Source organism: Apus apus, chromosome 8, assembly GCF_020740795.1.
Source record: "Apus apus isolate bApuApu2 chromosome 8, bApuApu2.pri.cur, whole genome shotgun sequence".
Lineage (NCBI taxonomy): Eukaryota > Metazoa > Chordata > Aves > Apodiformes > Apodidae > Apus > Apus apus.
Genome location: NC_067289.1, coordinates 16,611,310 through 16,632,743, shown reverse-complemented (window position 1 = coordinate 16,632,743; position 21,434 = coordinate 16,611,310). Strand labels below are relative to the sequence as shown.

Genomic DNA, 21,434 nt, shown 5'->3' with positions numbered 1-21,434 from the left:
TTTGTGGCAAGTGGGGGACAAGGTCCTGTTTTCCTCAGGACAGGTTTTTGGCTTATTGGTCCAAGTTGCTTCCAGGCAACTTTCACCCCAAAACACATCACTACAGGCTGCCTGTCTCACTTGGCTGGGCTGGAACCCACAGTCCATCAGTTTCCATGTGTCCTTTCCCATGGCAGTGGCCTCAGAATACACAGGTGTCCCCTTCCTGGCCAGAACCCACCATGGCAGGCACCTGCTTTTCAGTATCCTGCCTGCAGGCAGAACATAAGACCTGGACACCAATACCCCCCTGGCATCTCCTATTACACCCATTACTGCAGTCTTGGAGTTATCACTGACCTAAGGCACCCCCTCCCCTGCACACCAGCCTCTCCAGCACATGGTTTGGTTTAATGCCTTTTAATTTCTCAGCCCATACTTAGAACAGCTGGGACCAATTCACTGCTGTTGTCACCAGAAAGAAATCAAGTTAATGACAATAAAGTCATAATAATTTAGGAGACCATCAAGCCTCACAGCTGTATGAATGAGGACCAGGGGAGGAGATTGGTGCTGCCTGCCCTTTTCTTCTCTCTCACACCTCCAGCCCACAGCTACCCAGGGAGCCTGTTAACCAGGCTCAAGCTGCCTTCTCCCAGGTACTGTATTGTATTCACACCAGGGTCTGGGCCCTTCTGTTTAAGAGCTCTTTGCTCCTCCTGCTGTTGTCAGGTGATTTCTGTTCTGGTTAAAGGGAGATCCACATCTCCCTCCAGCTCTTCAGTTGTCCAAACTCATCCTGGCCTCAGTTCCAAACCTCTTTGGTGGGGCTGATTTCAGCAACTGCCTGGCACAGATGGAAAAGCAAATGGCTTGAGCTGGGTTTCGCTTCTGTCTTTCTGCAGCACTCCCAGCTTGCAGGCAGTAATTCCATCTGGCAGGAGCCTGAAACACAACAGCAGCAAGTGAGGTGCAAAAGCATCATCTGCATGAGCCAGGAGCCCTGCAGGACAAGGACTGGGTGAGGACTTCTTCGGTCCCCTGCCATGCAAGAAGGGAGGTAGGTGAGAGTGATTTCTACTGACTGTGTGGGGGATGGTTGAGTTAAATATATGGCAGTAAAAAGCTGAAAGAAAGAAAACACAATAAATTGTGATAATGGGACTGAAAAGCACCTGTTTGCAGCCAGTCAGGGTGGGTGAGCATGGCAATTGAAGCATTTAGAAGTTTTTCCTCCTAGAAGGAGGATTTGTGTCTCTGCTGATTGTCCCTGTGCAGATGTAACTAGGAGACCTAATGGAGTTTAACCCTGTTGCAGGTTGCAGTAGGAAACCACCCATCCTTGGAGCTGAGCTTGGTCTGATGGGTCGTATCTGTGAGCATCTCTTCCCTTGCTGGGAGCTCCAGTCTTTGAGAGGTCTCTACTTCCACTTGCTGTTCCTCCCAGCTCCTGCCCTGCTTTGCTGCCCCCAGAATTTAACATGACCCTGGTGTAACAACTCCAGAGCTAAGCAGGGCCTTTGGCTGAAACTTGTAATACTATATTCTTCACATGTGGGTTGGGAGAGGCTGGGGTCAGCAGTGAGACCTTGCATCACTGCCATCCCCTCCAGACCTCCTAGCTTGGCTGCCTTCACTCCAGCCTCAGGAGGAGGATCCTCCTTCCACAGGGGGGAGTGAGGGCAGAAGCAGAAGCAGACAAATAGATCCTGATTTTGCGCAAATACAAGACACCAGGGCAGAGAGAGAGGATTGAATATGAGTGAGCAAAGCAGGACTCTCCCCACTTCGTGTTTTTTGCACCCTCCAGTGTTAAACAGAGGGTGAAGGTTTAGGCCACCCAGCACTGCACAAATCCTGCACTAATGGTAAGTGCAGCTCAGTGCTCCTGCAGGCCCATCAAGGTTTTCCTTTTGCTGATTTTCCAGGGGCAGGGACCTGGGACGCTCTCATCTCCTCTGCCCTTGCTGGGGCTCAGCAGATCCACAGGATCATTTCATTAGCCCCAGTGTGTATTTTGGCAAAGGCTTTGGCAGGAGATGAATGGCAAGACCAGGCTCCACATTAACCCCTGCGTCGCCACTGCCCCCTGTGCAGGAGGGCTCAGGCCAGTCTCTCTGTGTGCAAGCAGCCTTCACCTGCAACGTGACAGAGCTGATTCAAAACCAAAGGCCAAAGAAAACCCATTTAAATGGGCATCACTGTGGCTGGAGACATTTGGGCTTTCCCTGAAATTTCCCCTTTACCTTCTGGATCTTTCTCCCAGCATGATCTCCTTCCACAGGTGGGTTTGCCCCCTCCCCGGCTGTGAATCATATGCTGGGTGTGTTTTATTGACTTCAAGGTCTGGGTGATGCTGGCCCTGTGGTGGGAAGCCCCTTGTGCAGAGCAGCTCAGTTTCCCTGGGAGAGATGCCCTGAGCTAGGGTGAGGATGTGGGTACAGGAGGAGCCCCAGCGAGGTGGTGGAACCAGTTTGGGTGCTCCTCGGCCCAAAGGTGCCAGAGCCCCAACAGATTTCAGCAAGTTCAGGCATGAGGCTCCAAGGCTCATGGCTAGGAGGTTGCTGGATCAGCACCCATAGGGGTCATGATTTGTTCTGCACCAAAAAAGGGTGCAGAGTGATGAGCACTGCAGCACTGACCCGAGCTCTGCCTGTGGCTGTTCAGGCATGTCCTGAAGCCCCAGAGCAAAGGGGTGCAGAGACCCAGCAACAGCCATGAGCTTCACTCACCCTCACAGCATCTTCAGGGAACATGTTTTGCTCCTAATATCCCAACAAACCCTTAGAGGGGCTTTTATACACACGTATGCACCAACACAGGGATGTATTTAGGCTTAATCTCAGGCTCAGAGAGATTCTTCTAGAGGAAATGCAGCAGCTCACCCAGTCAGGACTGCCCCACCTGGTGAGGTGGGAGACTGGAGTACCAGCTGCTCCTCCATTGGCTCAGTGTCCCCCTTTGGTCATTCCCAAAGATCTGGAAGCACCTTCTTGCTCATCTCTGGGAGCTGTAGGAAGGTATCTTCCCTTCTCTTTCTTTCCAGCCTTATTTTTTTTGCAAAAGTCTTTACAGAAATAGAGTTAAAAAGGCTGGATTTCAAGCTGTGAATCAAATCTTTAACAGAAATGTAACTTCACAAAGATAAATCAGGCAATAAACAGTGCTCAGATGTTACTTATCTCACTCAGAATAATGTTAAAACATACTTTTTCCAAGCAACAGGGTATCCAGGGAGCCAGTTCTCCTGGGCAAGGCAGAAAGTGCCACCTACTTATAAATTATATTAATGGACCTTTTATTGGACAGATGCTGTATTATTGGACTATGGTGTGGGACAGAGAAAATAATGAAGGCAAAAGGTGCAGAGCCATCAGAGAAACAAATCAAATAAAGCTTTGACAGCATGATCTGCACTTCTATTTGCTCAGAGAAAATTGCAAGTGCTTTTGGTCTTCATGCTGGAGGCCAGGAAGAGCTGTGCTGTCTCCTCTTATCCTTGGGCAGGGGGTGGCTGATGTAGATTAGAGAGCTTGGATGGAAGTTGTGCCTCTGATGGCTTTTTGGGCCACGGCTGCTCTGTCCCTTGAAAGGGGGGAGCTGCTGGAGGGCCATGGGGAGGCGGGAAAAATCTCAGCAGAGGGTGGTCTGGAGAAGGGTCCCTTCTCCCCAGACTGCTGAGGGTTCTTCATTCCTCCACCTTCTAATGGGCCTTATCCCTCCTGCTGGGCACGGGCCTCCTGTTCTGAAAGTCCCTGCAGGTGGGATGTTGTGCAGCCACCATGACAAGCTCCATCCTTTGCCAGGCGAGACCCCTCGGGGAGTGCACGGTGCCCACCAGCATGCCATCTTCCCAGGGCTGGCACTGCCTTTCCCAATGAGTAAATTGCCCTCTCCAGCTCAGAGCAGAGCCTGCTTGGCCACATCTTGCTGTGGTTAATCCCAAGCTGTGTGCAGGGTCTGCCCTGTGCTTCACATCATCTGCATAACATACATGCTAAAGCAGTGAGCTAATTATTGGAAATGCAGCACCTGGCAGGGGGTGGGCAGACCCTGCCCACACTTGTATCATGGCTTGCTTTAAAATGTTTCTCTGCTCAGATTTATCTTCCAGATCCCACAGCTGACAACATCCCAGAGCTGTGCCCAGGGCAGCACTGGTGCTCAGAGTCCAGATCCATCCATTGTTTGGCTGGAGGGGGCTTCCCTGGGGCAGGGGCCACCTGCCCCCTCCATGGTCCTTCAAGCCCTTCCCTGGCCTCAAGCTCCCTGGGAGAACCTCTCACTCCTGCAGCTCACCATGGCACTAATTCAGGTCCTCAGGTTTTTCAGTGCCAGCTCCCATCCCACGTAACTCTTATGTGCCCCAGGAGCAGCTCCTGTCCCTTCCTTGCCGTGATATAAGCAATTATTAATGCATTAGTGTTGGGCTGCTGAAACATAATGTCTTTATAGTCAATAGCATTAAGCATTTAATTACCCAGTGGGATGAATCGATGGGCTTCTTTCTTTGCTCTGCAATTAAAACCAAGCAGGAGAGGAGCAGTGTAATTTTCAGTCTGCTTTAAGCTTCCTCCCCCATGCACAGGGAGATGAGCTGATGGCTTGTAAGGGACAGGAACCAGAGGACTTTTCCCCAAAAAGACATGTTCTCGCCTCCCTCCCCAGATGCAGGCGTCGTTATCACACGCTCACTTGGATTAATGAGACACCACCAGGCTGCTCAGGACCAGGTTTTGGGTCTGAGAACACTGACAGTGGGGGAAATTACTACTCCTAGTCTTATTTTTAACTATGGTTGTAGAAAGTTTGAAAGCAGTGGGTTTAACTCACACCCTGCCAGTGGGACTTTCTGAAGCAAGAGCTGGTAAGTGACACAACCCAATGTGCTGCTGGGATGAGGCACAAACAGCCTGAGAGTTGCCCAGGATGGGGAAGCACTTTCAGCCCTTAGTTTTAATGTCCTTTAGATGGAGCTTGCTGCAGAGGTTGGGGCAGGTGGAAGGTGAAAGCTGGATGGGCTCAGCATCCCTGGCACCCTGCTGGTGGCTCCTGAGCTCTGACCTTCCCCAGGCTCTTGGGTGGTCTGTACAGCTTGATGCCAGCCTGGGTCACCTGAGCTTTGCAGGCACAGTCAAGTGTCAAATGACCTTTTCCAAAAAGCTCAGCTCGTGGCTTGACCTCCTGATGCAACACAAAAGTCCTCAGGGTGGCTGGTCCCTGCTGCTGGCAGGAGCTTTTCAGACCTTATGGATGGGGCTTGGTGGGCAACTTTTGCTGGAACAACACAGAATGGCAGCTCCCTGGGGAAAGGACAGATAATTTCTCACTGAGAAGCCACCCAGCACACTTTCCACTGGCACCAGCTCCTGTTTCTGAAGGCAGTTTGGGCTTGCCTGTGATGGCGAGGACCTGTTGGCTCGCCTAGCAGAGGCTGGGATGTCATACTGGGGACTTGGGGGAGAGGGGGGTCTACAAGGGAGGCCCTGGGAGCAACAGCGTGTTGTGTGGTTGCTCTTCCCACTGTCGTTTAGCTCTCTCCTGGCTTTAGAGGTAAGGATATGGGGAAGCCCTGGGTGATGGTGCCACAGTGCTCGCTGCCTTTGCTGAGCAGTGGGAGCAGCTCCCGAGGCAGGGCTGAGCTCACTGCTGCACCCAGACACAAAAATGGGAGTGGGGTGTGGAGAAAGGCTCCTACTTTTTCCAGTTTGGACACAACAAAGATTCTTCTTTTGTTGTTCTTGTTATTTGTTTGAGGATGGAAAAAAAAAGAGAATAACATTTCCCTGGATGGGTTTGTTCCAGGCAGAGTGTCTGCCTTCTACTGGCCCCATGCCCAGGAGCTGCTGTGAAATGGAAATAGCCCAACACGAGCCTGAGAGCAGAGGGAACTTCCAGCAGGTAAAATGTGAGTGAGTGGAGGCAAAACCACGTGTCATGCACCATGGGCCTGTGCCATGGGGCAGCTGTGCTGAGCCATGAGCAGTCTGCTGAATTTTTACTCAACTCCTGAGTCATCCCCAGAGACCTGGTGCTTGTCTGGATCCCATTCCCTGGTGCCTGGCTCTGGAGATGAATAGGATGCACAGAAATGCCTTGTGCCAAGAGGAACTTCCCCCTCTGGGCTGTCCCCACAGCAGTCCTGCAGAGCCTTCCCAAGCTCAGCAGGGCAGTTCAGGGATGTGCAGTTGCTGGGGTGGTGACGTGCACTGGCTGCTAGCCTGGGATTGCTGAACTGGGTTCACCTCTAACTCTTCCCCAGGTTGACTTCCCCATGGGTTATAAAGGCATTTGCATGTATTGCTTCAAAATACTTCCTGGTTCCCATCTCACCAACTTTCTCCATCCTGATGGGGAGAGGAGGGCACTCCTGGGCTCCACTCTTGCCTCCTGAATTGCTCCACATCTCCTTAGCCTGATTTCTCATCTTTATCTCACACCTAATGCAAGCCCTCTTTGTTTCAGTCTCACTTCTCTCCCTGGCACCATTTTTTCCAGGGCTGTACTTGTTCTTTCTGCTGAGCAGAGCCACAGGGGAACCCTGCCTGCCTCGGAGGCTCTGGGCAGATCTCAGGCAGCAAGGTCCTGCTGCCAGCCCCAGGCAAGGGGGGTTAGGGAGAGGAAGCAAGCAGCCAGAAGGGACATCTCAGGGGGTACCATCATCTTCTGGAAATGGAGAAGCCCTTTTTCTCTGCAGGATACCAGGAATGACCATTTCAAGGAATACTTGGAGGTCATGGGGAGACCAAATGCTGCACGTACGAAACACCCTGTGTGTCAGCAGGGCTTTTCCCCAGGGAATGGCACAGCCTTATCCCAGAGGGATGTGCTGAGTTATCGCCCATCATCGGCTGGAGCAAGGAGGGGTGTGCCTGGCTCCAGGGGACCATGCCAATCCCTGCAGCATCCCATCTCAAAAAGGATGCTCCTCAGAGAAGAAGCCCCATGCTCTGCCAGGCATCATTGACTTCCAGCCCTGCAGCTCACTGTGTCCCAACTGCCCATTTCAAGGCACAGGACCTGGGCTGGTGTGTGGCCACTCAAATGAAATCTGTTTGTCACAGCAAGCCCTGCACCCACTTTACTGTCAACATTCTCAAGGGCTCTCCTCTTGGCACAGCCAGGTGAGTAATGAAGGAAATATGTAATTAGGGTACCACACAGACTCATCTAATTTGATGCCTTGCATTAATAAGGGCCTGGGAAAAGTTTTCTCCACTTATCAGGTATGTGAAGTGACCTGTGTGGTTGGGAAGAGAGGCCAAGTTTCAGTGACAGAACAAGGCGTAATGGTTACAAACTGGTACACAGGAGATTTAACCTGAATATGAGAAAATAATTCTTTACTCTGAGGGTAACAGAGCACTGGAACAGGCTGTTCAGGGAGTCTCCATCCCTAGAAACATTCAAAACCCGTCCGGACATGTTCCTGTGTGATCTGCTCTCAGGGATCCTACTCTAGCAGGGGGTTTGGACTAGATGATCTCCAGAGGTCCCTTCCAGCCCTTAACATTTTGTGATTCTGTGTGCCTGGCCCTGCTGGGTTCTACCCATCAGCTGCTCTGTGGTACCCACTGCAGTGGCTCTGGCTGGCAGCGAATGGCAGGGGCTTCACTGGTGGGACAGGGGGATGCCTAAGAGGTGTTAAGCAGTGCCTAGATCTGGGATGGGTAAATTTGCCATTTTTCACTGTCACCTTTGCTGTGTCATACCCACACCAGGCCACTGTTTGGACCCTGTAGCAGGGGCCAGGGAACTTGAGGGCACAGCTGGTTTTCCTAGCTTGTGTCCCCCCTCCCTGAGTACCCATGGGGTGTTTGGTTGGAGGTCCCTGGCAGTTTTTCCCAAGCCACAGGTAAAACATTTCCTGTCCCGACTGTGCTTGGCTGCTGCACCTATCTGGTGGGTATCAAATGCAGGGCTCGTCTCTGACCCTCCCGTCCATGTCCCCAGGTCTCCTGGGACAGAAGCAGCAGGCAGGGTGGGATGTCCTGCTCAGCTGCACTCACGGGGGGTGTTTCTGGGAGGCCGGGGAGCCCCGCGGGTCCCGCTCGGGACCGGCGTTGCAGCCTTTTGTCACCATCTAGTGGAAACACGCAGCCGTGACCAGGCACAGGCTGAGCAGGTCCGGGGACACACCCCAGCTACAGCCCCCGTGGGGGTGTCCCCCCCATCTTGCCTGGCTGGCCATGGGGCACCGGCAGCCAGGGAAGGTGTCCCCAGCTCTGCCAGACTGGGGGGAAGCTCAGGGGACGAGTCTCTTTCTTCCAGAAACTGGGAATCCTTGGCAAATCCCTCCCGGGCTCTCCATTAAACCAGCTAAATTCCCTCTAGCTGTGGAATTAGGTCAGCGCTCCCAAGCTGCAGTCATGCTACAAGAGACAGCCGTGAAAGCACCTAAAATACATTTACTCCACAAATAGAGCTGTTAAACCCACCTTGTGGCCAAATTTCTTCTCACAGATGGTGCCCTGTGGATCTCCCTTGGCTGTGAAATTTCTGGTGGTGCCTGCACAGGAGCAGGGCTCTCTGGGACAGCCTTGGAATGTTGTGTATCCCCGGGAAAAGGCTGGCCTTGCTGCTGCTCCTGCATCCTCCTACCCACTGCTATGGCTGCTTGGAGGTCCTGACCACAGGTGGGTTATGGGGAACAGTCCAACCTAAATGCCAGTGGTGCTCCAGCTGCTTTCCTGAACCCTGTGGCATCCTGGGCCACAGCAGCAGCTGACAGGGTTGGGACATACCCTGACCTGCTCAGCAGTGCCTGGATTAACACAGTGCATGTGATAGCACAGCACCAGTTCTCACTTCTCCACACAGGGGTCCTGCTGCAACCTGAGGGGCCAGCACCGAGGACAACCTGCCAGCAGCAAGCAGACTGCTGGAGAAGAGATGGAGCACAGGCCATGCTGAGATGTCCCCTGCCAGGGCTGGGAACCAAGACAGGCCAGCTGCCAGCCCAACCCTCTGCTGATCCCACCACTGGCACTATGTTATTAGACACATGTAAGGTCCTGCTGCCAAAACTGCCCCTGGCTGAAGGAACAGCTGTTCCTTTCCCATGGCAAACCAGCCCTTCCACAGCATGGAGAGGAACCAAGGCCAGCCCCAGCACTGGCAGCAGAGCTCTGCCAGCAACAATAATGTGGGATTTTGTTTGTGCCGGGATGGTGAGGAGGGTGCAATCAGCTCTTGCTCCAGACAGTTAAAAAACTCCTGCCAAGACTCCCTCTCCATCACCCTGCATTCCCACGGGCCACCCTGGGTCCGTGTCACTGCTTCCTCTGGGGACAAGCAGACCTGGAAGGGTAAGCAGCTACAGTCACCCACGACCGAATCAGGAGCCCCCCAGAGCTAACTGGACAGCCAGTTTGAAGTGGGAGGGGATGTAAGGTAGCTATGAAGGTCCTTGGGGAGCACCGTATGAGGCAGGGGGGCAAGGCAGCCCTCAGCCCTGCCAGCAGGCAGGCAAGTTAACCAGGGGTGTCACGTTCTGCCTTGGGGCCATTCCTGCCCTGACTTTATAGCCACTGGGCTAAAACTCCCCAGGAAGAAAGCTGATGTCTTCTTTCAACGAATGATGTCCAAAGCATTCAGCAGGCAAGCGCAGGCACATTTTTCTCTCCAGCACTGGGCCGCTTCTCCCCAGCAGGGCGGCAGCTGCCGAGTCCTCCTGTGCCAACCGCAGCCTCAGCAGCTGCACAGCGACCCGCTCCCGGGGATGCTCCAACCTGCCCAAGGAGGGCTCAGAACCACCCGAGTCGGGCAGCAGATGGAAGGTGGCAAAGGCAGTGCTGGGGATCCTGCAGCCCCGTCCCTCTGCCACGGCAAAGGAAAAGGCAGAAGCCCCCTCAGGCCGAGATCCACCCCCGGGGCCGAGTTCCTGCTGCATATCCTGGGAAGCGGGCGGCGGCCAGGCTGGCTACCGGCCCTGGGACCCCCGGATCTGCCCCGCGGCCCCTCGACCCCCGGATGCCCCTCCCGGCCCCGGGACGCCCCTCCCGGCGCCGTTGCTGGGACCCCGGACCCTCCTTCCGGCCCCGGGACTGCCGGACCTCCCCCCCCCGCCAGCCCTGGGACCTCTAGACCCCCGCCCGGCCCCGGAACTTCCGGACCGCCCCCCGAGCCCCCCAGCCCCGGGATCCCGGGACCCCCCCAGCCCAGGCCCGGCTCCCCCACGTGTCCCGCCGACGGCCACGTGCTCTCCCGCGGCCCCGGCCACGCCCCCCCCCCGAGCCCCACCGCCCAATCCGCGCGCAGGCGCCGTGCTGCTGCGCTCTGATTGGCTGAGCACAACTCCTGCCGGGAGGGCAGCGCGCCCCCCCCCCCCCCCCCCGCACAGCCTCAGTCCCGCCTCCGGCTGTAACGCGCTCTCCCGTTGGTTGCCGGCAGCGCGCCGCCGATTGGCGGAGGCGCTCGAGGGGCGGGGGCGGTGATTGGCCGGCGGGCGCAGCGAGCGCGGCGATTGGCCGCGGCGGGGGCGGCGGGGGCGGGGCGCGGCGCGGGGCTAGGCAAGGCCGCGGGAGGGGCCGCGCTCGCTCTTTCGGGTCAGTCCCCGCTCGGTGCCCGGCGCGTCCCGCCGCTCCCGCCCGCCGCTCCCGCCCGCCCGCGGCCCGCTCCGCGCCTGCCCCGCCGCACGGCCCACCCCGCTCCTGAGGCAGCCGGGCCGCCGCCCCTGGGCCGTCCGCCGCCATCATGGTGAAGATCAGCAAGGTGAGCGCGGCGGGCGGGGCCGCGCGGCGGGGAGCGGGCGGGGAGCGGGCGGCAGCCGCCGCGCTGGGGCGGGCGGGGGGCGATGGGGGGGGGAGGAGGGGGTCACCGGGGGCGATGCGGGCCGCCTTCCCGCCACCATGCCCTCGGGCCGCGCGGGGCTGTCTAGGCCTCCCCGCCCTCCCTGCGAAGATGGCGGCGCGGGGCGGGGCCGCGGGAGCCGCGCGGGGCCCGTCCCGATCCCGTCGTGCTGGCGGGGAGCGGGGGTCTCGGTGTGCGGGGCGGGGGGCTCGGGGGCGGGGGGGGGGGGGGGGGAAGGACGGGGCCGGGATTTCGGGGCGCGCCGCGTGCGAGCGAGCGCGCGCGGCCCGGGAGAGGGGGCGGGGCTACGGCGGCGCGCGGCCACGTGGTGCGGCGGGGGGGGGCGAGCACGTGGGGGCGCGCGGGGCCCCCCTGACAGCCCGGGGGGCAGCACCCCCCCACACCGGGACCGGGAGCCCCCCCCTCCGGGACCGGGACCCAACTCCCCCCTCCGGGACCGGGACCCAACTCCCCCCTCCGGGACCGGGAACCCCCCCCACACCGGGACCGGGACCCCCCCCCCTCCGGGACCGGGACCCAACCCCCTCGTCCGGGACCGGAACCCCCCACCCACCGGGACCGGGACACCCCTTCCCCCCCCCCCCCCATCTCCGGGACCCGAAGGCCCCGTCCGGCCGCCGCGCTGGGGCGGCCACGTGCTGGGGACACTTGTGCCCCGGAGCCGCCACCTCACAAGCTGGTTCTCTCTTTTCCAGGCTCCCAAGAATCAAATCAAACAGAAAAAAATGGTTCCTCCCCCCAAAAAGTTCGAGGAAAGCGAGGAAGAAGAGTCTTCTGAGCTAGAGGAAAGCAGCGGAGAAGAGGTGACCGGGCTGGGAATGAAGTCGAAAGTATGAACATGTTATAAAAGGGTTGGGGGGCAGAGAGAGAATGGGCATGAATGAACACTTGGCATCTGTCAGTGTGGGGAATGAACAAACTGGCTTTCCTCAGAGGAAAGCAGTGTGGGGAATAATGGCTAAGTCTGTACTTCAGCCCTTGGAAGGGCTGTTTTGATCCCAAAGCTGTTCCTAGTACTGATGAGCATGTGGGTGATTCATTACTCCAGTAGAGCATCAGCAATAAGTAATGTATTGCAAGTAATACAAAAGACTAAAACTTTCAGGCTGCTGGAGGTCACTGGTCTTGCTTCAGGACCAGAGAATTAGGAGATGCTTTAACGTTCATAAGCAGCCTGTTAAAAGCAGGGAAAATCAGATTGTAAACTTTATTAATTCAACAGAAGAGAGAGTTACGGTCATTCAGCAGGAAATAAGTATGACAGAAGGATCTGCTCGAGGTTGCAGTTGCTAAATATTAGTCTGACACTGAAGTACTAGTAGTTTAAAGGGCCAGGTAAGAATCTTACACTGATGTGTATTTCAGATGATCCCTCAGAAGAAACAGAAAGTTGCAGTTACACCAGCCAAGAAGGCAGCTACCCCTGCAAAGAAGGTCGCCACTCCTGCAAAAAAGGCAGTTACCCCTGCCAAGAAGCCTGTGGCTACTCCAGCTAAGAAAGCTGTTGTTCCATCACCTAAAAAGGCTGCTGTCCTCACCAAAGGAGCAAAGAATGGAAAGAACGCCAAGAAGGAAGAAAGTGAGGAGGAGGATGAAGATGATGATGAAGATGATGATGATGAGGAGGAGGATGATGATGAAGAGGATGATTCTGGTAAGTTACTTTTGAAATATGTGTTCATCCTTATAGAAGGTGTTTCAGGCTGGTCTAGTCAAGTCGATGAGTTTGAATAGCTTTGGAATTGAAAGTCTAGTGTGGTTTAAGAGTCTGCAGAGGGGGATTCATTCATTAAAGGTCGTGAGGAAGGAGAGGTGGGGAATCAGTCATGGCTGGAGGAGAACTTGGGACTGCAGCTGCAGTACACGCAACACATCAAGCATCTTCTAGTTTCCTGATCTTTCTTTCCTGAACTTTGCAAAAATCTTGTGGGAACAGTACTTTACTAGTGAAGTTGAAGGCTGAGTGGTGTGGGTGAACATCTGCTGTGCTGTTGTTGCAGATGAGGAGGATGAACCACCAATGCCTGTGAAGCCTGCAGCCAAAAAGCCTGTGGCTTTACCAGCCAAAAAGCCTGCAGTTGTGGTAGCAAAGCAAGAGTCTGAAGAAGAGGAGGATGATGATGAGGAGGATGATGATGAAGAGGAAGATGATGGTATGTGAGACTTCCTTATGGCTAGTAAAACTTAATTTTCTCTTGGGCTTAAGATACTGGGTTTTAATCCAGTAAAAGTTGAGGCAGAAGCAGCTTGTTTATAAACACTATAATTTTATTAATCTCTTTTTCTAAGGACATGTAAACTCAGATTAGTGAAGAACACTGTTTTACTTTTCTTAGTCTCAAAAGGGGCTTAATCTTCAATGTGTCTGAAATGTTGTGCTCATCTTGTTTCAGAGTCTGAAGATGAAGCCATGGACACAACGCCTGTTCAGGTGAAGAAGGCTACTCCAGCAAAGGCTGCACCAGTGAAAGCCAAGGCAGAATCTGAAGATGAGGAAGTTGAAGAGGGTGAGGAGGATGATGAGGATGAAGAGGAGGAGGAGGATGAAGAGGATGCTGAGGAGGACAGTGAGGATGAAAGTAAGTTTAGATTTTTTTGAGACCATAACTCTCCAATAACAGAAGATGTCTGAGCAGAACATCTTGCATGTGGTTGCTGTCAAGGTTAATGCTTCTCTATCAACCCAGCATAGTAAAGTAGTTTTGTACTTCTATTACAGTGCTGCTGTTTATTTTTTATCACAGAGCCTGTCAAGGAAGCACCTGGAAAGAGGAAGAAAGAAATGGCCAATAAAAGTGCTCCGGAGGCCAAGAAAAAGAAAACAGAGGGTAGGTGGTTGTGGGATCATCAAATGGTGCTTGTCTGATGGACTCTTGTTGGACTGTTGGGGAAGGCACATAAGGGGCAGGATGCTCAGTGGGATTTTTTTCCAGCACAAATGATGATTCTAAGGGACTTAATACTGAAGTATGATGTAACTTTTGAGCTAAAACTGATGTGCTAAAGCTGCCTGGAGTCTGGTTTCCAGTTCTTTTAATAGCCTTTAAAAAAAACCTCTTATTATCTTTTCAGTGAAAGGGCCCATGTCAGCTTTCTCCCTCTTTGTGGGAAATTTAGTCCCCACCAAGGAGTATGAAGAACTGAAGACTGGCATCAGAGAATTCTTTGGGAAGAAGAATATTGAGGTCTTAGATGTCAGAATTGGTTCTTCCAAGTGAGTTCAACAGTAGGATTTTGCTGCTTATTTCTTTTAATTGGCAGTACTTTTTTCAGAGAGATGCAACTGTGCTTTTGTGGGTTCCCTTCAGGCTCCTGCATGTTGCTTGCTGGGCACAGCGCTGATAAGGGGGTTGTATTTGCTTGGCTTGCTGCTTTTTCATACAGAGCTCCCTAAAGGGAGAACTGTCATAAGTACAGAGCTGATGTTCTCTGTTTTGGTTCTGGGCGAGTTGGCATTTGTTTTATCAATGCTCTAACTTGACCAGTGGGGACCTCTCTGTTTCTGGGTTTCTGTTGGTGTTCTCTGCTGCCAGAGCTAGGTCAGGGTAAACACAAAGGTTACTCTTCTTTCAGGAAATTCGGCTATGTAGACTTCTCATCTGGTGAAGACCTGGATAAAGCTCTCCAAATGAATGGGAAGAAGTTAATGGGTAGTGAAATCAAACTGGAAAAGGCAAAGAGCAAGGAAACGATGAAAGAAGATAAGAAAGGTACAGCCTCTAACTCTGAATACCTGTGCACATCACTGAACAGCCGCCATGCCCAGGCCTTGGAGCAGGGCTGCAGTGTTACTGGGGGCAGCTGCTCTGCTCTTTGAAGCCACATCAAGCTGTTCTGAGCTCAAATGCTCGTAAATGGACGGGCAAGTGTAGACGTAGTGTATCTAGAAACATGATCCAAATAAACTTCATATTGAGGGGTCTGAGGAGAAAATGTGGCTCTTCAAAAAATGTTGATACCTTGATGCCTTTAAGAGAAATACAGTGACAGCCTAATTAGGTGTCACAATGGTTACATTACCACAGTTAATTAGGCAGCTGTTGGACTTCTCCCTTTTCCAGCTTCTGAAAATGTGAATGCTTACTGTGGTTTATTTTCTGCTGGATCAGCTCACTCTGGTTCTCCCTGGACTGGCAGTGTTGTTAAGAAGGGATTTTTGGCTTTGCAGAGAGAGATGCTAGAACCCTGTTTGTGAAGAACCTGCCCTACCGCATCACTGAGGAGGAGATAAGAGATGTGTTTGAAAACGCAGCAGAAGTGCGGATAGTCATGAACAAGGAGGGCACCAGCAGAGGGTATGTAGCTGAGAGGACTGCTGGGGCTTTGCTGTTCCTCAGGCTCCTGGCATCTTTTGATAAGCTTGTGTACTTAAGCTGCCTTAAGGGACCTGCTGCCTTAGGTATACTAAACATGATAATTTTTTGAGCTTTTTTCCACCATATCTTTGCTCTTCCCCATTAACTTGTTGTTCCTGGAAGAAGGCATTTGCTTATGCTCTTTCCTGTGCTGTAGGATGGCCTATATTGAATTTAAAACAGAAGCTGATGCAAATAAAGCTCTGGAGGAGAAGCAGGGCACAGAGATCAATGGTCGTACCATTATCATTGACTTCACTGGTGAGAAGAGCAATCAAGAACATCAGAAAGGTACTTTTCCAGACCAATAATGTGCATGCAAATTGTATTTAGGATTCAATTTTACTTGTTTCAGAGATTTTCTAGGGATGATACTTGAAGCACTGCAGGAAAGCCATAAGATACCAGGGAAGAACCTTTTGCCTAACTCAGAATCTGCGTCCCCTACGTGTTTTATGTCTCTGCTGATTGTTTCAGACAGAGGGGGGGACAACTAGTCTAGGTGACCAAAGCAGTGTAGCGTTTGGCCTCGAGCCTCGAGGTGAGGGGAGAGCAACAACTGCTGTCACCCTAGAAAGGAGGATGCACCTAAAGGAAGGCAGAGCTCTCCTCCAAACTTAAACTTAACAGCACTGTGCTTTTTCCATAGGTGGAGAGTCAAAGACCCTAATTGTCAACAACCTTGCATATGCTGCTTCAGAAGAAAGTCTTCAAGAAGTGTTTAAGAAAGCTTCTTCCATCAAGATGCCACAGAACAACCAGGGCAGGCCTAAAGGGTATGTTGGGCCTTTCTCCTGACTCCTGAGTTGGCTTTGTGAATGACCTGTCCCCACAGATGCCTTGTGCTCCTAGGCTGACTGATACCTTCCTCTCCAAATAGGTATGCGTTTGTAGAATTCCCCACAGCTGAGGATGCCAGAGAGGCATTGAATTCCTATAACAACACAGAGATTGAAGGCAGAACAATCAGGCTGGAATTCAGTTCACCATCATGGCAGAAAGGGACCATGAATGCAAGAGGAGGATTTAATCGTAAGTGTTCCATGTTAGACCATTTGATCTTGAGCCAGCTGTGGCAGGAGTGTGCCATTTATGCCAACTCAGGGCTGCTTTGAAAATAAAGACAATATGCCTGTGGTGTAAAAGACTTCATGGGTGAGTGTGCTGGATATGATGACTGATTATCTGAAACGCTGATGAAACTATTGCCGAAGTCCTCTAGATAGTCAAGTGCTGATCCAGCAGTGTCTGTCCGGTTAATATCCCTACTGATGAGATGCAAACATCTCATTTAAATTTAAAAAATGGGAGGGGGGGTGTGTGTGTGTGTGTGGAAATTTTTTACAGTACCAGGCTGGCTGATAGAGATACTTTGACATCAGATTCTAAGTGCAGTCCTGAACAAATTTTCAAGGGCTTTGTCCCTTAGCCCTGCAGGCTGTTCTGGGAGCCAGTGGTGCAAGCTGGATGTGATGTTAAGAAACTGATGGTTACTGTGTTGAGACATCGTGATCTCTGAATGTATTCTCTTTCTGCAGAACAAAGCAAAACATTGTTTGTCAGAGGCCTTTCTGAGGACACCACAGAAGAGACGCTAAGAGAATCATTTGAAGGCTCTATCAGTGCTAGAATAGTCACAGACAGAGACACCGGGTCATCTAAAGGGTATGTTCAACATCACCTGGGATTAGTTCAGTTGCTACAGAAAGCCTCACTTTCATACGTAGTGTGGGCTGTTCCTAATGTTCATGCTGGTGCTTGGAGCCAGAGAACACCGCTACAGCTTCGGGTCTGTAGAGGGCACCAGACACTCACTTCTCAATGAGCTCCTCCCTGCCAACAGATCCGTGGCAGCCGATGGATTCGCACGAGAAGAATATTAACTGTTCAGCACTGGCAGACTTGAAGTGGGGCTCCATGGGTTGCCATTAGCCTCTGCTGTTCTACAAGTAGCAGGGTCCTGATCCCTCTGAGGCTGGTGTTTCCAGAGGGATTGCTACTGAGGACCTGCAGGTGGTGCTACAGCTTGTGGAGTCTGACTGTCTGTCTCTTAAACCATTTCCTAGGTTTGGGTTTGTAGACTTCAGCTCCCCAGAAGATGCCAAAGCAGCTAAAGAAGCCATGGAGGATGGAGAGATAGATGGAAACAAAGTAATCCTGGATTTTGCCAAACCAAAGGGTGAATTTCAACGTGGTGGCGGATTTGGTGGTGGATTTGGAGGCAGAGGTGGTGGCAGAGGCGGAGGCCGAGGAGGAAGAGGTGGATTTGGAGGCAGAGGTGGTGGCAGAGGATTTGGAGGTAAGGAGAGACCAATGTTGCTGTTCTTAGGGGGTGTGCTCAAAAACTAACCCAAACCCATTCTTGGGATTATAGTGTGGTGCCACCACAGAGATCCTGATGTGAAGCAGGATGGGGTTGGGCGGGCAGTGGTATCTGTCCAGGGACACCTATAACTTTGTTTCTTAAACTAATTTTTTTTCTAGGTAGAGGAGGTGGTTTCCGAGGAGGCAGAGGAGGAGGTGGAGATCACAAGCCACAAGGGAAGAAGATAAAGTTTGAATAAACTTCCCCTTTCCTTTCCCTTCTGCTCTCTGAGACTATCTGAAAGGACTCCGGGGGTTTTTATTCTCCTTTTATCTTGGCGGAGCCTTCGGAGGACATTCCAAGATGCAAAGCAGTACTGTGAGCCACTTGGAAGACACAACTTTCATTTCAAGGCAGAGAGAGCAAGCCATTTTGACTGCTTGCCTATTCAAAGAACTTTTTAAAAAAAAAAAAAAAAAAAGAGCGATAGATGTGGGAATTTGCCCCTTGTCTGTGAGTTGTCTTGAATTTATAATGTTTTACCCATGTACAAATTTTTTTTCCTATAAACTTCCATAGCATTTTTGCTGTAAAAATGCAGAATGTTTTATCATTTGTGCTTCAGCACCCTGTCTTGGACAGATTAAAGGACCTAAACTGGTTCGTGTTACTTCTGTGCCACTAAATGAAGCAGGGCTCTGACAAATAGTCTGTATTGAGCTGCCTTCTCTCTCTTCAAGGTCAGCTGGTGTCCTGCTTTGCTCTGGCCTGAGGCAGCTCCCAGCAATATATGTGTCTGTGCTTGGAGGAGGGAATAAGGGAGAGGAATAGCATGGCTGAGGTGTTGAACCCTGTGCCCACAGCCCTGCTTTTTCACTGAAGATGTATGGAATGTTGCATGCTTGCCCATGGCTTTTTACTTTTTTAACACATGAGTAAATTGGATCTTGTACCAAGGCCCTGCAGCTCAGTCACGCTCCTACGGATGTTGCCTCTTGTGCTTCATTCCAATTTGTCTCCTCTTCACTCATCCGTGAGTGTGAAGCAAATATGTGGGGTAAGTAACAGACTTGCTACCTTGACCAAACCCCTGTCTTTTGCTGTTCCTCAGGCTCATTAAGGGTTGTCCTGGTTTGAGCCAGGGTGAAGAGTGGGGATGAAGGTGCTAGGTTCCCTCAGCAGCAGGGAGGTTTTTTCAGCCAGGCACTTGGCTGGTGTCCTGTAGTGGCAGGTGTTAGGGGACAGCACTGCTCTTGAGTGACTGCTGCACGTGGCTGCAGAAGCATGGGGGCACAGAAACCATGGGAGCTGTTTGGTTTAACAGGGGCAGTATTGGCTGCAGGGCTGTGTAGCTGTCAGCAGAAGCTCTCCCTGGTCACAGGTACCTGCAGGCTTAAATGTCAACTGACTGTGTCCTGCTGAAAGGTCCTGCCAGCCAGTCTTAACAGTCCTCAGTGCTGGCTTGTGCATTGTAGCAATACTTGCAACTTTTAAATTTCCATGTAATGCCTCAAAATGCTGATGTGGTTGTAGAATGGCAGGGTGCTCTGGGCCACCTGGTCACACTGCTGCTTCATATTCACCTGGGTATCGGTCCTTTTCCAGGGGGCAATTTTCTAGCCCCTCTTTCCCAGGTATGTAGCATTCATGGGGACTGCTGTGACCCACGGGACCAAGCACTTTGTTGAACCTGGCTGTTTTTTGCTCCTTGTAGATTCCCATCTCACAGCCCCTGGAAGAAAAAGGGGTTCCCTACGGATAAAATCTCTTTTATCAAACCAGTGCTTGTGGCTTGAGGGTGGTGCTGCTGCTTCAGCTGGAGACCTGAAGAAGGGTCTGTATGTCATCCCCCCGGCCCCTTTCCTCCAGCCCTCGGAGCATCAGCCATTTTGGAGCCGCCGACCGAGCAAATGGTCGGAGGGCGGTGCGGGAGCGGCCACCAGGGGGCAGCAGCGGGAGCCGCGGGGTCCGCAGGTCCCAGAGGCATCCGTGCCTCCCTCCCTCCATCATCCCTCCATCCATCATCCCTCCATCCATCATCCCTCCATCCATCATCCCTCCCTCCATCCATCATCCCTCCCTCCATCCATCATCCCTCCGTCCGTCCATCCCCTTGTATGAGGCCGAGCAAAGGGATCTGGGGACTGCAGCGTCCTGCCCACCCTCTACCCCTGCCATAACTCACCTCAGCTTGCAGGTGAGCCCATCCCTGCCTCATGGGGCCCAGCCCCTTTCACACTGGAATGTGGTCTCACGCTGGGAACCTGGTTCCCTGGCTGGAGCGTTACCTCACAGCCTGGTAGCCTGGGGAGGAGGGTCGCTGTGGGAGACAGTCCTGGGTCCCACTGGAGAGGGAAAGGGCAGGAGCAGCCACAGGTGGGTCAGCTCAGCATTTGTCTTTAGTCCCCCACCTGTGAAATTTTTGGAGCCACAGGTAAGATGGCCCCTGCTTTCAGGTGGTGTGTCCTGCCAAGTGCAGCATGTCCTGGTTTCCTCTGCTGGCCTTTCCACATCACCACATAGAGCAACGGAGCTGAATGCCAGCCCTGGAGACTCCCCAGTGCCCAAACAATTAGGTGACACTCATGGGCCCATCCATGGCACTCGTCCCCTTCTTCCCAGCCAGGTTCAAACCTGATGTGAGCCACATCCCTGTGGACATGGTGCTCTCTACTCGGGTTAGTGCTGACCTATGGCATCTGTATCCCTTTGTGGCCAGGGGGTGTGTCATCCTGTGCAGTGACCAAGGTCCTGCCACAGAGAGGATGACAAGAGACAGGTAAGTGATCTTCAGCTCAAGGAGAGGGTGTTTTGCAAAACAGATGTGTTTACAAACCTGCTCAAGTGGCTCTTCCCAGGAGGGTGAGGAGCTCCCAATCTGAAGTTTAGCTGGTTTTGAAATGCAGCTGGAAGAATGCATGGAAGAGACACTTTCTGCTGGCCCTTGTTAAACACCACAGCGGGCTCCATAGGGAAACCATGCCAAGCTGGAACAGGGCAGCCACAGCCCCGAATACCTGCTCCAAGCAGAGGTTTTGCCACTGTAGCCCATTACCAGGTCTTCTTCCCAACCAGCCAGTCTCTCTTGATGAGCAGAAACCCCCTAGCAATGAGACAAGGTAAGTGCTTGAGGTTTTATTTTCTTCTTCTCCTTCTTTTAACCTTTATTTCGAGACTAGAATATTCACCAAATCTACAATGTTTCTCCGTACAGGTCCCACCAGGTGAAGAGCAACACTGAGAGGTTTCTGCAGGCAGCCTTGGCTGGCCATGCATGGTGCAACGGAGAGCGAGAGCTGTCCTTGCATGGAGGATAAACACAGACCAATGTACTGTACCTGCCATAAGTTAGGGAGGTATCATGTTGGAAAGGATTTCTGAACTCTCTCCCATTGGAAGGAGGGAAGGGATGGGAACGCAAAGGAGTGTTGTTTGCTGCCCAAGCTCATCAGACACCGGACATGCCCTCAGGGCTCTGCCCCAGGGACACGGTGCTGGTGCTGCTGGGTGCATCAGGTCACATTTCACAGTGCTGCTGCTGCAACAGCCTCTTCCTTTTCAAATTTGCAGCTCATCTGAGCAGCCGAGGGGCATTTGCCGAGAAGTGGTGTGGCTTGGCATGAGGGTGCCCTTTTTTTTTTTGGCTGGTTTATGCCCTTATTTTGGTTTGTTTTCTAACCTGGGGGACATACAGACTCAGAGTAAATTAAACGGGCAGATTTCCAAGACACGTTAAGAAAAGGGAAGAAAGAAAAAAAAAAAAAAGGCACTGCACAGGGGGACCTTTGAGGTAGTCGAAATTTTTTCCTTTCAATGTCTGGCACGAGAGAGAGAGAGAGAGAGGGTGCACATGTGCCTTGCGTTTCACTGTGGTCGGGGCCATGTTGTGGCCACCCTTGTGGGGACATCTGGGCGTGCGAAACCAGAGCAAGGGGACACCTGTATGTGCAGAGCCTGTGCCCAGGAGCTGGCACACCAGCACC

General features: G+C 52.7%; 1 protein-coding gene and 2 non-coding genes across 5 annotated transcripts; all 3 read left to right on the top strand.

Moving 5' to 3' along the window:
* The first annotated feature begins 10,475 nt into the window (after window positions 1-10,475).
* Window positions 10,476-18,112, top strand: NCL (nucleolin). 3 transcript variants are annotated; one of them, XM_051626820.1, is made up of 16 exons: window positions 10,476-10,692; window positions 11,487-11,621; window positions 12,157-12,445; window positions 12,792-12,944; window positions 13,185-13,288; window positions 13,334-13,370; window positions 13,536-13,619; window positions 13,864-14,005; window positions 14,365-14,501; window positions 14,960-15,086; window positions 15,304-15,437; window positions 15,796-15,922; window positions 16,027-16,178; window positions 16,685-16,811; window positions 17,213-17,445; window positions 17,631-18,112. In XM_051626820.1, the coding sequence occupies exons 1-16, from the start codon at window positions 10,675-10,677 to the stop codon at window positions 17,708-17,710; spliced, it is 2,079 nt and encodes a 692-aa protein (XP_051482780.1). In that variant the 5' UTR covers window positions 10,476-10,674; the 3' UTR covers window positions 17,711-18,112. The 3 variants fall into 3 exon arrangements, with proteins under 3 accessions (XP_051482780.1, XP_051482779.1, XP_051482778.1); XM_051626819.1 differs by having other exon boundaries at window positions 11,487-11,594; window positions 13,185-13,370; XM_051626818.1 differs by having other exon boundaries at window positions 13,185-13,370.
* Window positions 13,723-13,792, top strand: LOC127388057 (small nucleolar RNA SNORD82). Its single transcript, XR_007890284.1, has one exon. It is a non-coding gene; the product is annotated as a small nucleolar RNA SNORD82 (small nucleolar RNA).
* On the top strand, window positions 16,312-16,388 carry LOC127388058 (small nucleolar RNA SNORD20). The gene has a single exon (XR_007890285.1). It is a non-coding gene; the product is annotated as a small nucleolar RNA SNORD20 (small nucleolar RNA).
* Window positions 18,113-21,434: the final 3,322 nt, after the last annotated feature.

What these genes read in the sequence shown, in the direction of transcription:
- NCL (XM_051626818.1), top strand. An exon ending in GATGAAAGAAGATAAGAAAG is followed by an intron (nt 14,502 to 14,959) that starts GTACAGCCTCTA and finishes TTGGCTTTGCAG; the next exon opens with AGAGAGATGCTAGAACCCTG. An exon ending in GACACCGGGTCATCTAAAGG is followed by an intron (nt 16,812 to 17,212) that starts GTATGTTCAACA and finishes ACCATTTCCTAG; the next exon opens with GTTTGGGTTTGTAGACTTCA.